We start from the raw sequence: 13,028 nt of genomic DNA, 5'->3' as shown, positions 1-13,028 counted from the left end.
TGAAAGTCTCGCGCTCTATATGAAAAATCACATATTAAAGCACATATACATGGACTGAAAAACCAAGAATAAAGTATCGTTTGATAAAAGATCTTTTTTAGTGTACTTTGAAGAACTATAAACAAAAGCATGTATTCTTTCAGTATTTACTATTGGATTATGCGTAAGTTTTTTTTGTGATCGATCAGTCAGTCTAATTCCTGAAGAAAGTATAACTATATTTGCTACTTACATAGATATACATGCTGAAAGAATCAGAACGAACGAAGGACCGATCACAAAAAAAATATACCCATTATTGGGCACGTTCTATTATCCATCATTCGTTCGTTCACACTCCATAAGGACCTCGGTGTATAAGATCAATACTTATGAGAAACGTACGGTTCACCAAGTTGTTCATTTTTTCCTACCTCAAACTTTCCTATACGGGATGACGAAAAATCGTACATGTCACTCGGCCGTAAGCATATTAACATCAAGAAACTTGTGAAAAAATGTACATTTTTTACTTTGATGTTTTCATTCTAGTTGTTTCAGAGACCAAACGCCCAATTCAAAAATATCTACACAGAAATCCGTAGACAGTGGGTGATTGGGTACCCAAGTAAGAAGTTATACTTCTATTAAATCATATGGGATAATATACGAATATAAATATATCTTTTATAAGACCACATGTATTAGGTGTACACTTTTATTGGTTGTGGTTTCAATAAATATTTTGACATTTAATAACTGAAAAATTGTAAGCAATATATTCTGCCACAATATAATATAAACAATATTTAGGCTGGCCAGTACAATACTATGCACTTTTATCGCATCTCCCAATGATTTAAGGGCTTCTTCCTACCACCTTCGCTGATGACATCTGTAGTCATGCTCACATCAGTCACATACACTCAGACACTTATTCCTACTCCATATTTAATGCCTAAAATACCCTTGTATCTGGAAAATTAAGACAAACCATCTTGTAGTACCACTTTTTTAAATAACACGCCAGTGAACGTCCCTTCAGGACGGTTCTCACACATAGGTTTTTTTTGCTAATATTTTTTATACATACATCAAACGTACATTTAAAATAGCATAAAAAATACCCAGAAGAAATTACAGATAATTTAACTGTACCCTTTTTTACTTGTTCAGTTTTAAAAATTTGCAATTTAACTTGTAATATGCAATTTTATGTAATAAAGACGAAACTCCAACGCAACGCAATGTCCGCTTCGAATGGTAACGTTTGACAAAGCTAGAGATATAGAGAGAGAGCAAGACAAGATGCTAACGCTGCCGAGTCCATGGAAAAAAGTGTCTTAACGAGCAAGAAAATTCGTGGCTGTCGACCTAATCGCGACTATACCCCACTCCCGAATTTCTCCCTCTCCCACATCCCCCGCCCCCACAAGCATGAAGTCCATTCAACGAATTTATTCGTACACATTACAAAATTATTAAATAAAAATTACTGTGAAAGTACCGCCTAATTCAAAAAGATCAAGTGAATAACATATTAAACTCAGTCATATTATAACCCTGAAGAGACAAAATTCCTTGTACCCAATTTTAAATCAGGATAATATTTATAACAATATATATATACACTTGTTTTACGTATATTATCAAATTATATATTTTTTAAGTACATTAATAACTTATGTGTATATTTATATATATTATCCTAATTTCAAGAACCCGTCTGTCTCTTACAAATTCCTTCAACGTACACGTGTTATAAAATAATCATTGTTGTATTTTAATTTTGTAAATCAATAAATCGAAATTTAATTTTTTAACTACGATTCACAATATTATTGATGATAAAATTAGGTAAATGTTTAAAAAACAACTATAGAAATTTTTTTATATTATGTATACTAAGCTATCATATTATAATGGATTTGGTTGAAAAAATTGAAAATTTTTTATTCTGAAAAATTCAAAATTAAATTTTTTTTAACAAAAAGTATTATAAAAAAAAACACATTATGTCATGTACACTTGTTAAATGATAAAATATACATAAACATAACAATTTTTTATTTATTGACATAAATATTGCCGATTTATCTGTAAAAATTATCAAGTAAAGTCAATTTAGTATGCAAAAATCTCTTTCCAAACAATATTTTCTACTTCCATACTTTTTTCTCTTATAACTTGAATAAATAAATTGTTTTCATTTTTGCATCTTAATAATGCAACGTACAATTGACCATGAGAAAATAAGGATTTTTTTTAATACAAACCTTCATTATTGAAACTTTTACCTTGATATTTGCTTATTGTCATAGCAAATACTACAACGATAAGGAATTGTTTACGATACAAAATAAAAGGTACTGTTGAGGTGTTTCCTGTGACTTAAGTTATTCTTGGAATGAAGACTATTTCTAATTCTTTCTCCAGTTATTATTTCTCCTTCTATATTATACTGCTATAATTTCGTGATTTGTAAGCGTGTTCCATTACAAAGTCCATCTGATATATTTAAATTTCTGAGTAACATCACTATTGTACTAATTTTTAGATTTAGTTCATGAGGTGGTAATCCTTCATAATATTTTTTAACATTTTCACCGGAAAATTTGAATAAACGTTATCGTCCGATTTATCAACTCTTTTATTAGTTGCTTTATCTATACTTGAGTAAGTTTTAATTTCTCCTGCTAATTTTTAGGAAATTTTATTATTTAAATAACAGTTGTACTCGTTATTTAATGTTACTATATTTTGTATCATCTCAAGGCTTACAAAACAATTATTACTTGTATATGGAATCATCGAGACTCGACACGTACCTCCCAAAAGATTACGAGCCCATCTCTTTACCATACGATCCACGAGGCCAAACGTTATGTAATGTTAGTGTAACACTACTCATTGAACGATTATAGGTATTAGAAAATATTTGGTAACGTACATCATTTGATATCCAATTTTTAGGAATATTAGAAGTTTTTATTTCCCCTTCTCCCATTTCCAATGATAATTTTGAAAATCATTTATCGTTAGAACGAATATTAATTTCTAGTTTTGAAATTTGGAATTAGTTTTATATAAATGAAGATTTATTAGTTTGTTCCATGATAATTTTTCTATTACTCTTTCTTATCCCTGGAAAACTTTGATAAAACTCATCTCTGTTGCGTAGGATTCTATGATCTTGGGGTGCGCACGAAGTAAATAGTCAAGGAACTAGTATCAACGTCTTTGTTATGCAAAAAGGAAGAAGAGTGCGTCACGTGTGTAAGACTTCGTCCTTGACGGTTCCAGCCAGAAAGCCCAGTTCCCTTCAGCATCCTATCTGCTTATCCCTATGCTCCCTTCTACTACAATCGTCCTTAGTAGGTCCCAAAAAGAGGAGGCGCACGTACGTGTAGCCATGACATCGTACATGACACGTCCGAGGCCGTGGTGCTGTCGTCCTCGATGGCGTTATGCTCATTTTCCTATTAAGTGTGTTTGTGTTAGAATATTGTGATTATATTATGTTGCTTGTATTGTCTATGAAATTCCTGACATAGGAGTGAAAAGGTGAAGAGAGAAAAAATCCTGTCCTTGTTCCTCCTTTGCACATACTTAGTCTTAGTGCTCATTGCAACTTCGTAACTCGACTTTAAGTTATTGATATTCAATTTTGTAAAATATGGTATTACAGTATGGTAAAATGTAATGTATGCTATGTATAAGCAATAGCTTATTCGCCCACTGTTGGTTTGATAATTATTTTAATGCTTTTTATTAGTGTTATATTGTTGTTACAATTGACTGCGCTACAAGCCTTTTAAATTTTATGTTACATAATGAGTTTTTTTTTTTGTTTGTTAATATGGTAACTAAATAATAATAAACAAGCGTAACTTAGACTTATATATATATATATATATATATATATATATATATATATATGTTTATTAATAGTGACTTATGTGGACTTTACGTGCTTCTAACATATGTATTAATAACATAGTAGTATTATGCCAACGTCCACATAATTCTACTTTTGTCCTCATAATAACCCTTACATATACGTGATTGTCCGCATAAGTCACTATTCATAAACATATGAATATATATATACATATAATTTTTTCTTTACTATTATTATTCTTCGTATAGCAATTGCTTGTTTGTATGGACGAGGATGTTGCATATTGTTAGATGCTGACGGTGCGCCTCTGACCGCTACACGCACTTGGATTTGCGATGCAACAGGTCTTTATATGCTCTGTAACATTATTTGCTGCACTGTTACTGCACCCGCTGCTGTGCCTTCACTTCCGGAACTGTTTCTTCTACCTGTAAGAATTCTGGCCAAATTTAGTATTAAGCCCTCCCCCATTTAAAAAAAATCTGAACTATCCTGCAGCTGCTCCTAATAATATTTCCGTCACCATCGTATTCGTATGCTTGGTGATACACGCCACCGTAATATTTTCTTATTTCGTGTATCCTTGAAAAGAGACCAATTGGCTATATAGCTAAGCATCGTCTTCGTTAACGTTCTATCTATGTTTCTCTTTTTCTATATATACGCTCATGCACACCGTTACCTTCTAGATGTAAGTGGCCGAATTCTCCTTTGTCCCTTACAGTATAGTGCGTATAAATACAATTTTCCCGGTTTAATTTGAAGTATACACACACGTTTTTCTTGAATTATTGCAAGAATATGTTCATACATTCCCCATTTACATATTCTGTACCCGACTTTAGGATATTTTCCCTTTTTTCTGGCTCTCTACACTTTTGCAGGTACTCTGAATTTTTTAATATTATTCTCAGCTTGTCAGTCGAGAGGTTAAGGTTAAATAAAAATATTAGGCTATGAGATAGTCCTGGCACTTTAACAATAATTTTATAAGGTTGAATGCATTCATTTGTTTCTTTTCGTGCATTATCGTTAGGATACTCTAGCCACTTATCTATCAGCACATTTGTGTTTGATGGTCAGTTGGGCTCCTTTAATGTTTGATCCCTCGATTCTTTAAATTGGACTCGCTTATCAATTTTATGCAACGTTGGATCTGTAGTATGATTAGCTATTAAATTATTATAAGATTTTCTATGTTATTTTATATTTAACGTTTTACTTATGGAATGGTCAACTTCTGTTTAAATGTTATTTATATTTTTTTAAGGATTTGAATTTTTTATTTTTAGAAAGATTTTTTACTGAATAATAAGCATTTATTATATTACATGATTTATCAGGAGTTTTGTCATTAAATTCGTGTCTTGAAGATGTAGTATTGTTGAGCAATTGGTTTAAATTTCTATTTTTATCAATACTTTTATCATTATAACAACAGATTTCTTCTTATTTTCCGAATGATTTTCGTAAGCTATCATCAACAAAGAAAATTACGCGGCCGTCCGTTAGCCACCTTACGGCCGAGTGATGTACACGATTTTTCGTCATCTCGTATAGGTAAGTTTGTTCAATAGGTTGATTTGATTAACGCAGGGAAAAATGAATTGCTCGGTGAACCATGAATTCCTCATAAGCATTGGTCCTGTACACCGAGGTCCTAATGAAGTGCGAATGAAAGATCGATGGATAATCGAACGTGCCTAATAATTGGACCGACCGATTGACCAAAAAAGAACTTACGCATAATTCAATAGTGAATGCTAAAAGAATGCATTTTTTTTTTATTGTTCTTTAAAGTACACTAAAAAAGATACTTTATTCTTGGTTTTCCAGTCCATGCATTGAATATGTGCTTTTTCATACAGAGCGCGAGACTTTCAAAGAAGTAGTCCAATAGCCATAAAAATGTATTCACCATTACCTACAAGTAACTCTAAACTTGAAATAAAGTTTATAAAAAAAAGCACGTAGTGGTAATTTTGATTGCACGTACATAAGAGACGAGAAACAGCTCATATAATAAATGATAAGTAAGAGAAGATAAAAAACTGGGCAACGCTATAGTTAATATAGGCGCGAACCGACTCGGCACAACGACAAAGGTTGATAACAGAAAGCACTGAAAAGGTGAAAACACAATGCGTACACGCATATGCATCTGGCCGTTGAAAAAAAAATACAACTACAACACAACACTTGGCCACCACATATACATAGATGCAAATATTCAGTATGGATCTCATATATATAGATAGATAACCAGTGTGCATTTGAGAGCACGGACCTTGTAGAAGCGCCTCGCTCAGTGGACGTGAAGAAATCCAGCGGCCGTACATTTATCGCTTTACATCTTACTATGCGGACGTAAACAACAAACTTTACTGTCTGGGATGACAAACAATATTTCATTAGATTTTCAAAATCTAATATATCATAATGCCTAGAATTAATGTTTTCATAAAAAAATTAATTTAATTTAAAATTACTATTGGATTTTTCAAATATTTGAATATCGTTATTCTAGAAATTAACTGTAGCGTGAACATCAAATAAATCTGAGAAGCTTTTGATTTGAATATTTGTTCTATAAGTCTTATTTTTGACATAATGTTAATATAATTTATTTTAGAATGTTAAAGAAAATGTACTTTGAAAAAAAAATAATATGTTGAGTAGATTTTGTAGTATTTTATTGTATATATAAAAAAAATTTAATATTTATATAAAAATTTTTAATATTTATTTTTATACTTGGTAACGAATACTGAAATAAATTAATTTTTACATTTTACAATTTAAAGTGATACAAGATTAACGAAAGTATGATTATAATATGTTAGTACATATATGTCGTGCCGTTCAGCACCTTCCATCACGACGCCATATTTTAGGGAGATATGACTACTACAGCGCCGAAGAGCCTATACAATGAAACGAAGTGGCCAAAGTTGATACTAAAACCTTCGTTTCACTGTACATGCTCTTTGGCGCTGTAGTTGTCACATCTCCCTCAAATATGGCATCGCGATGGAAGGTGCAGAATGGCACGAAAATGAGATCTCGGAACTCCACACCTTCTATTTTAACATCATGAATGCATCCGTAAATCAGGACCCAGCACAGAGGATCAAAGGACAGTGTGGCAGATGAGCTATGTCACTTAAACTTATGAAGCTTACAGACGTGAGACTTCGAGCCAGTAATTAATTGATTAGGATTGTGTGCAAGTTGCTACTGAATATAGCAGAGCCCCTAAGAAGAAGCTCCTGCTTCTGCCACACTATCTCTTGACCCTCTTTTGTAGGGCTAAGAGGCCCTAGCGCCCTTTAAGCTAAGCCTACACCATGCATTCCTTATTATTCTCGATTGACACAATCACAATTATATTGTGATAAGTATAAAGCTATTGATAGTTAAAATCGCTGACCTCTCGCATTTAACGTTTTGGTACAAGTTGATGTCAAAATCGTGTTTAATGTTTATTGGGAACTGCAAGAAGTATTAAATGGTTTAATTGTTAACTATTTACTCGTATTAGAGCGGATGAAAGGTTGTAAGATAATCACTTTATAAGATTGTTTGGAAGTCACACGTGTAACACGAGTTTTGTGACGGTAGTTCTTTTTAAAAGAAGTAATTTATTGGTCACGTGATTGTAGAAGTAAGTCTACAGATCGATGTTTAATATCTCTGAGCATTCACTAATTATAATTTCGAAACGGATCTGGGTATTTCGCAATAATAAGTATCAAGTATATGGCATGGAATAACACACACACTTTAAAAAGTAACAGTTCCTTATTTAATGAAGTACTTAACTGTATTACTTTCAAAATTTGTATACTCATGATGTATAGTAAAAACTGCCCTATTTGAATTCCAATCTGACTTATCAAATACTTTTAAGCATACATCATTTGTTTATTATTTTTTTGAGACGATAAAAATTCTACATTTTTGTTCCCTGTTTTTAAATTTTTTCAATTCTGACCATACATATAAAAATTTTATTATTTCTGATATTACTCTACTTTTGTTACCCTTTTAATGGCAAAAATAATTTTTCATGAATTACCACCTCAAACAACTTAATAATTTTTTACAATTTGACCATCTATGACCAAGGCATTATATTGCATCGTTGAAGCTTCATCCCAAATAGTTAAACAATGTTATGATGTCATCGTTGTTAATGGCAAGTGTATTTTATTTTATAACAGATTTTTATCAAGCTTGAAACGAAAGAGGGAGTTAACAAGATCTAACTCTACTTCCGACCTCAGCTCACCAAAGATCAAACATAGACGCACATCAGACTACACAATGTGCCACTATGATCACTTAGACTCGGACGCAAGTACGTGCTTTGGCTCAGCTGGCAAGAAACCCCCACCGAACGAGTCAAGACTTTCCCTGACCAACTCATCATTGGAATTGCTTGGATTCGCACCAGTACTGATCCTTGATGAGAACATGAACAGCAAAAATAAGCCCAGTTTCGAACAGAATGATAGTAGACAGGATATGTTAGTTGAAGAAGAAGAGCAAAAGCATCAGTCAATAGTCGAAAAAAAGATGAGCTCTACTTTAATGACGCTAGCTGTGCCAGTGTACGGGGAATTGCTTGACCAAAACATCGATGTCCATGAAGAAGAGATTGATGGTACGCTGGATACTGATTTTGAAGCGTCGGTTATCAAGGTCTACTCGTCCGATGAAAGCCAGACAACAATTGAGATAATGCCTGCCTCACCATCACCTGACATTAGTCACGAGCTCAGGTTTGCAGAGCAGAGAGCCATTGAGAAGTCGAGCATCTATGCCAGTGAGAATGACGGCTGCGAAATGCTCGCAAATCTCCAGTATCAGCTCGAGGTTGGCGAGAGTGCGGTCGATCCACTTAAAGTACCCATCCTTGAAACTAAGATGGAAAAAACTTCAAGCGAACTCACAGTTGAACGGATTCCTAGCATTTTAATGTCTGATCAGCTTGGTAAGTATCGTTAGATCATGGCTCTAATACTAATAGAATCGCCTAACCAATTAATTTCATCTTTTCTTGTCTCATTTTCCAGTGACAAAAGATTCATCCAGCAAAAATTCCCTGAGACAAGTTTCTCAGTTGTTAGTTATTAAAGATAAAGACAAGGAAAAGGGGGATGGGAATGGGAAACGAATTATCATTGAACCGGGAAACATGTCATCACAATTATGTGACAACTCGATCAGCTCGTGCACGGCAAGTAGTGTACCATTGCAGATCAGGCTACAGAGGCTCCAGGAGGCAGAGGAGCTCGAGTCATCGTCGAGCACGATGGTAAAAAATCATGTACCTAACTATCTGGAAGCCCCTATCACTGGTGACAATCCAAACTTGTTGGCTTCATCATCAAATTTATGCAAGATTACGACAAATATCGTGAAGGAAAATAATTGCTCAATGCTAAATAGCAGCTTTACGGTCTCGTATTCAGACATGCTGGTCAAGAAGGTACTGGCTGCCAAAGAGACACTAAAAAAGTATTTAGGAAACATCACAACTGCTGGTGTTACAAGTGAGATGATAAGATGTCAAGAGGACGAACCCTCGAGATCAAGGAGTTTGACAAGGAGAAAGAAACGTAGCACTGCCGAGAACAAATCACCTACATCGAATGGATTCATGAGGTATAGACAACAGTTTTAAATTTTGTTAAAGAAATATAAATAAAAATATTGTTATACAATTATTATTAACAGTTGAAACGAACACAGTACTTGACTTAAAAAAAAAATACTTGAAAAAAATTTATGAAAAAACTCTAGAAATTCATTGTCTATATAATTGAGACGTGGCATTATATCTTTTTACTATGAGTTTCTTAGGGTTTTCAAACCAAAATTATTTATATTTAAGTAGTCAATACATTGTTAAATTGAAGTTATTATAATATTTTTTGCCATTCAATATGCCACGAGTAGATAATTTTCCAAAGGTTATCAATGAGTCGTTAAAGTCTCAGTAGTCGTTAGTTATGTTATAAAAAGAAGTACGAATTAAAATATAAGAAAGTTAACGTTATAGAGTTGCACGATAAAATAAAATGTAAAGTACATTTGACATTATTCTGCAGCACAATGTTTAAAATGAGAAAGGGGTAAATGACCCATCTACTCCGCATTGAAATTTTTGACTGTTTTAAATTGTTTATTTTTAAATGCTTTTTGACACAAATTAAAGCAGTTTTATTTTAGACTTATCTACAGCATCTTGTGCGATAATAAAGACGAAGATTTTCCTGTTATGTAACTTACTTTTTTTTTTTTTCGTAATTGTTTTAGTTTTGATATCACTTTCTTGAATTATTTTACACAGTTATAAAATCAGTACCATTTACTACACCCCCAACTACTGCGTAGATATCTCCCCTAAGGTTTTTATGTTGAAGCCCCGACTCAATTACCGTGCACCAATCACTGAAAACGACTACGAAGTTTTGTTCGTTAGATTCGTTGAAAGTCATTTAATTAAATAGTTATGAATGTCATGATGAAGAGCGTGGTAACCCATTAATTAGGTCATTTACCCCTAAATAAATATGAACGTGCTGAGGTGACTTCACCAAGTTAAAGAAGGCCGTAATATCGGAATTCATAGCCTTGCCCCTGATATTAAGCAATCTGATGTTATTTTATAACAGAAACGAGTCACGTGGCAGAAACAAAGCATCCTCCACCAAAAAATCGTCGCCTCACCATAGATTAAATACCCGCTGCCATAAAAACGGTTCAAAATCGTTGTTCATCGATCGCAATTACAGCAATAGCAACAACGGCAGGCTGGAGAAAATTTCTCATATGCCGCAATCTTCCATTCGGAAGCAGCAGCAGCACCAACTAGATCCACTTGCACGTGCAGTTGAAGAAAATCTACGGCACTCTAGGCAGCGTGAAAAGATGGTTGTGGACAATAAAGCGCCACTCGTTTTATCAAACAACATTAAGCAAAATGATCTGATATATGACAATGAATTTAACAGAGCAAAGAAGGTGAATAACACGATATCAAGGTTAGACAAGACTGATGCAATCAAATCCAAGACCTTAGAGTTTAATTCTTCTGAGACGAGTATATCAAAAATTGTTCAAGAGCTCGTGTTTCATAAAAAGGTGAGTTGTTGTTGTCTTACAAAAAAATTTTTGTTACAAGTTTTAGTTTTTCATTATACGTGGGACAAAAAACGCTTCACCTTTACCCCCTCCCCTTCTTTCAGATAATTAATGGCACCACTAAAGTCATGCAAGGGCTTAACATTTTCTGTAAAACATGCACTTTTAAGTTTTGAGTGGCAAAAACTAATTATCAAATATGCTAGCTGTGCAAAGGGCCGTCCTGTCAAAGAAACTTTGAAAATCAAACTTTCTAGTCAACTAACACTGCATAAGACCCCTCTACCCAAGAATTAAAGACACCTTCAAAGTCGTGCAGTGGCTTAAAATCTTTGATAAAACATACACTATCAAATTCCTTTTTTTTATTTTTGTTTCTAATATTATTTCTTTTAGCATATTATGGTGAAATTTCATTAGGTTTTGTCACCTATTATAAAATATTAATGTTCCAATACTAGTAAGCTCACATACACCCATAACTTCATTAATCTTACAACTCAGTAACTTTTATGTGACCAAAATAAATTAATTTAATATCGTTGTCAGCCACTGACAGCTTTGCTAAGGGGGCTAACAACCTAGCTGTAGATTGCTATTTTTATTTTTCATCGGTTACAAAATCTGAAGGTAGTTCTGATATACTATTTGATGTATAACCTTAAAAAAATGTCAAAATAAAATCTTACGTATTTCGGCTTTGCTAACAGAAAGGATGAAAAAATGTTTTTTAGTACTTTATTAGTGACTTAACAGAAATACAAGCTTACAATTTACTAAACGAAAAACTCCTTAAATAAGCTACTCTAATGTTTCAAATGTAGTGCAATTATCCTTGAAATTAGAATATTTAGTAATAAGTTGTGATTTTAATAAGTATTTTAATATTCAATGAACAATTAAAAGAACAAACTATGTAAGTAAAAACAATACGGAGAACAGTCATGCTACGACGTACTAGTTGTTTTATAATTATAAAATGACGATTTTTGGGACCATAATATTGATGGAAACGCTCTATGAAACGCTTGTAATAATTCGTTGCCTATAAGAGGCTGTATATTCTTGTTAGTTAATATTGATATCTTCTCACCTTCAGGTGGCGTTGTGTCAGATAGCTGCACGAAGTGAATACGCTGACGTTCGAAAATCCAAATCTTTGTTGAGATTGAGAGCACAGAAATGTTTTTGCACGATCGATTAGTATACACTTTAAGAAATATTTTCCAAAGTTAGGATTTTTTATTAACACAAGGAGAAGTCGATTTTATAATTATATGTTTATCGAAAAATTAATTTTTTATAAATGAACAAAATTTTTCTCGATCTTACTATTCATTATAAATAAGGCCATTAAATTTTAATTAATTTTTATCAATAAGCATTTTGCAAAAACTAACACTTCAAATGAAAATTATGAAATGTTCCTTATAACATATGCATCTTCAAAAATCGTCAATATAAATTACGAAATTTGACAGGTCAGTTTTTGGTAGCTCACTTTAGAGAGTTTGACTCTCCTAAAATCAGAATACTCGGTAAGTGGGTGTGGTCTTAATGAATACTCTAATATTTATCAAATTAACAATTAAAACAGTATATTATGTTGGTATAGAAAGTACGAAGTACAGCTTAGGCTTGGTGTGTTGTCAGGCTGGCTAGTACGAGACTACCCGCTTTCATCAAATCTTACAATTATTTCAAAATAACTTTTTGCGCTAATAAAATCTTTAACGTTGTGTTCGCACCTATCACATACGCTTATTCTTAGTCATGTACATAACATACACATATATATATATATATATATATATATATATATATATATATATATATATATATATATATATATATATGTATTGAAATCTCTTTTCATGTATGCAAAATATTGTGGATATAATTATTTTGTTTGTTCTTCAATTTCGTGGCCCCTTTTTATAGTAGATCATGTCCCACAAAGTGACCGATTCCCAAAAAGCTGGCAAAAAGTCCAAAA

At 32.8% G+C, this 13,028-nt stretch overlaps 1 protein-coding gene across 1 annotated transcript in view; it reads left to right on the top strand.

The window, feature by feature from the left end:
- LOC106645753 (uncharacterized) overlaps positions 1 to 13,028 on the top strand; it is a 424,845-nt gene that overhangs the window by 337,084 nt on the left and 74,733 nt on the right. Inside the window, exons 9-11 of the mRNA XM_089597564.1 lie at positions 8,104 to 8,876; positions 8,959 to 9,550; positions 10,564 to 11,032. Of these exons, the coding sequence (XP_089453690.1) occupies positions 8,104 to 8,876; positions 8,959 to 9,550; positions 10,564 to 11,032 (1,834 nt within the window). The remainder of the gene's footprint in view (positions 1 to 8,103; positions 8,877 to 8,958; positions 9,551 to 10,563; positions 11,033 to 13,028) is intronic.

The sequence above is a fragment of the Copidosoma floridanum genome, unplaced genomic scaffold, assembly GCF_036245765.1.
Source record: "Copidosoma floridanum isolate Cflo_tuat_1 unplaced genomic scaffold, Cflo_Japanese_pri ptg000033l, whole genome shotgun sequence".
Taxonomy (NCBI): Eukaryota; Metazoa; Arthropoda; class Insecta; order Hymenoptera; family Encyrtidae; genus Copidosoma; species Copidosoma floridanum.
Note: the sequence above shows the minus strand (reverse complement) of the source record. Positions and strands in the feature narration are given on the sequence as shown.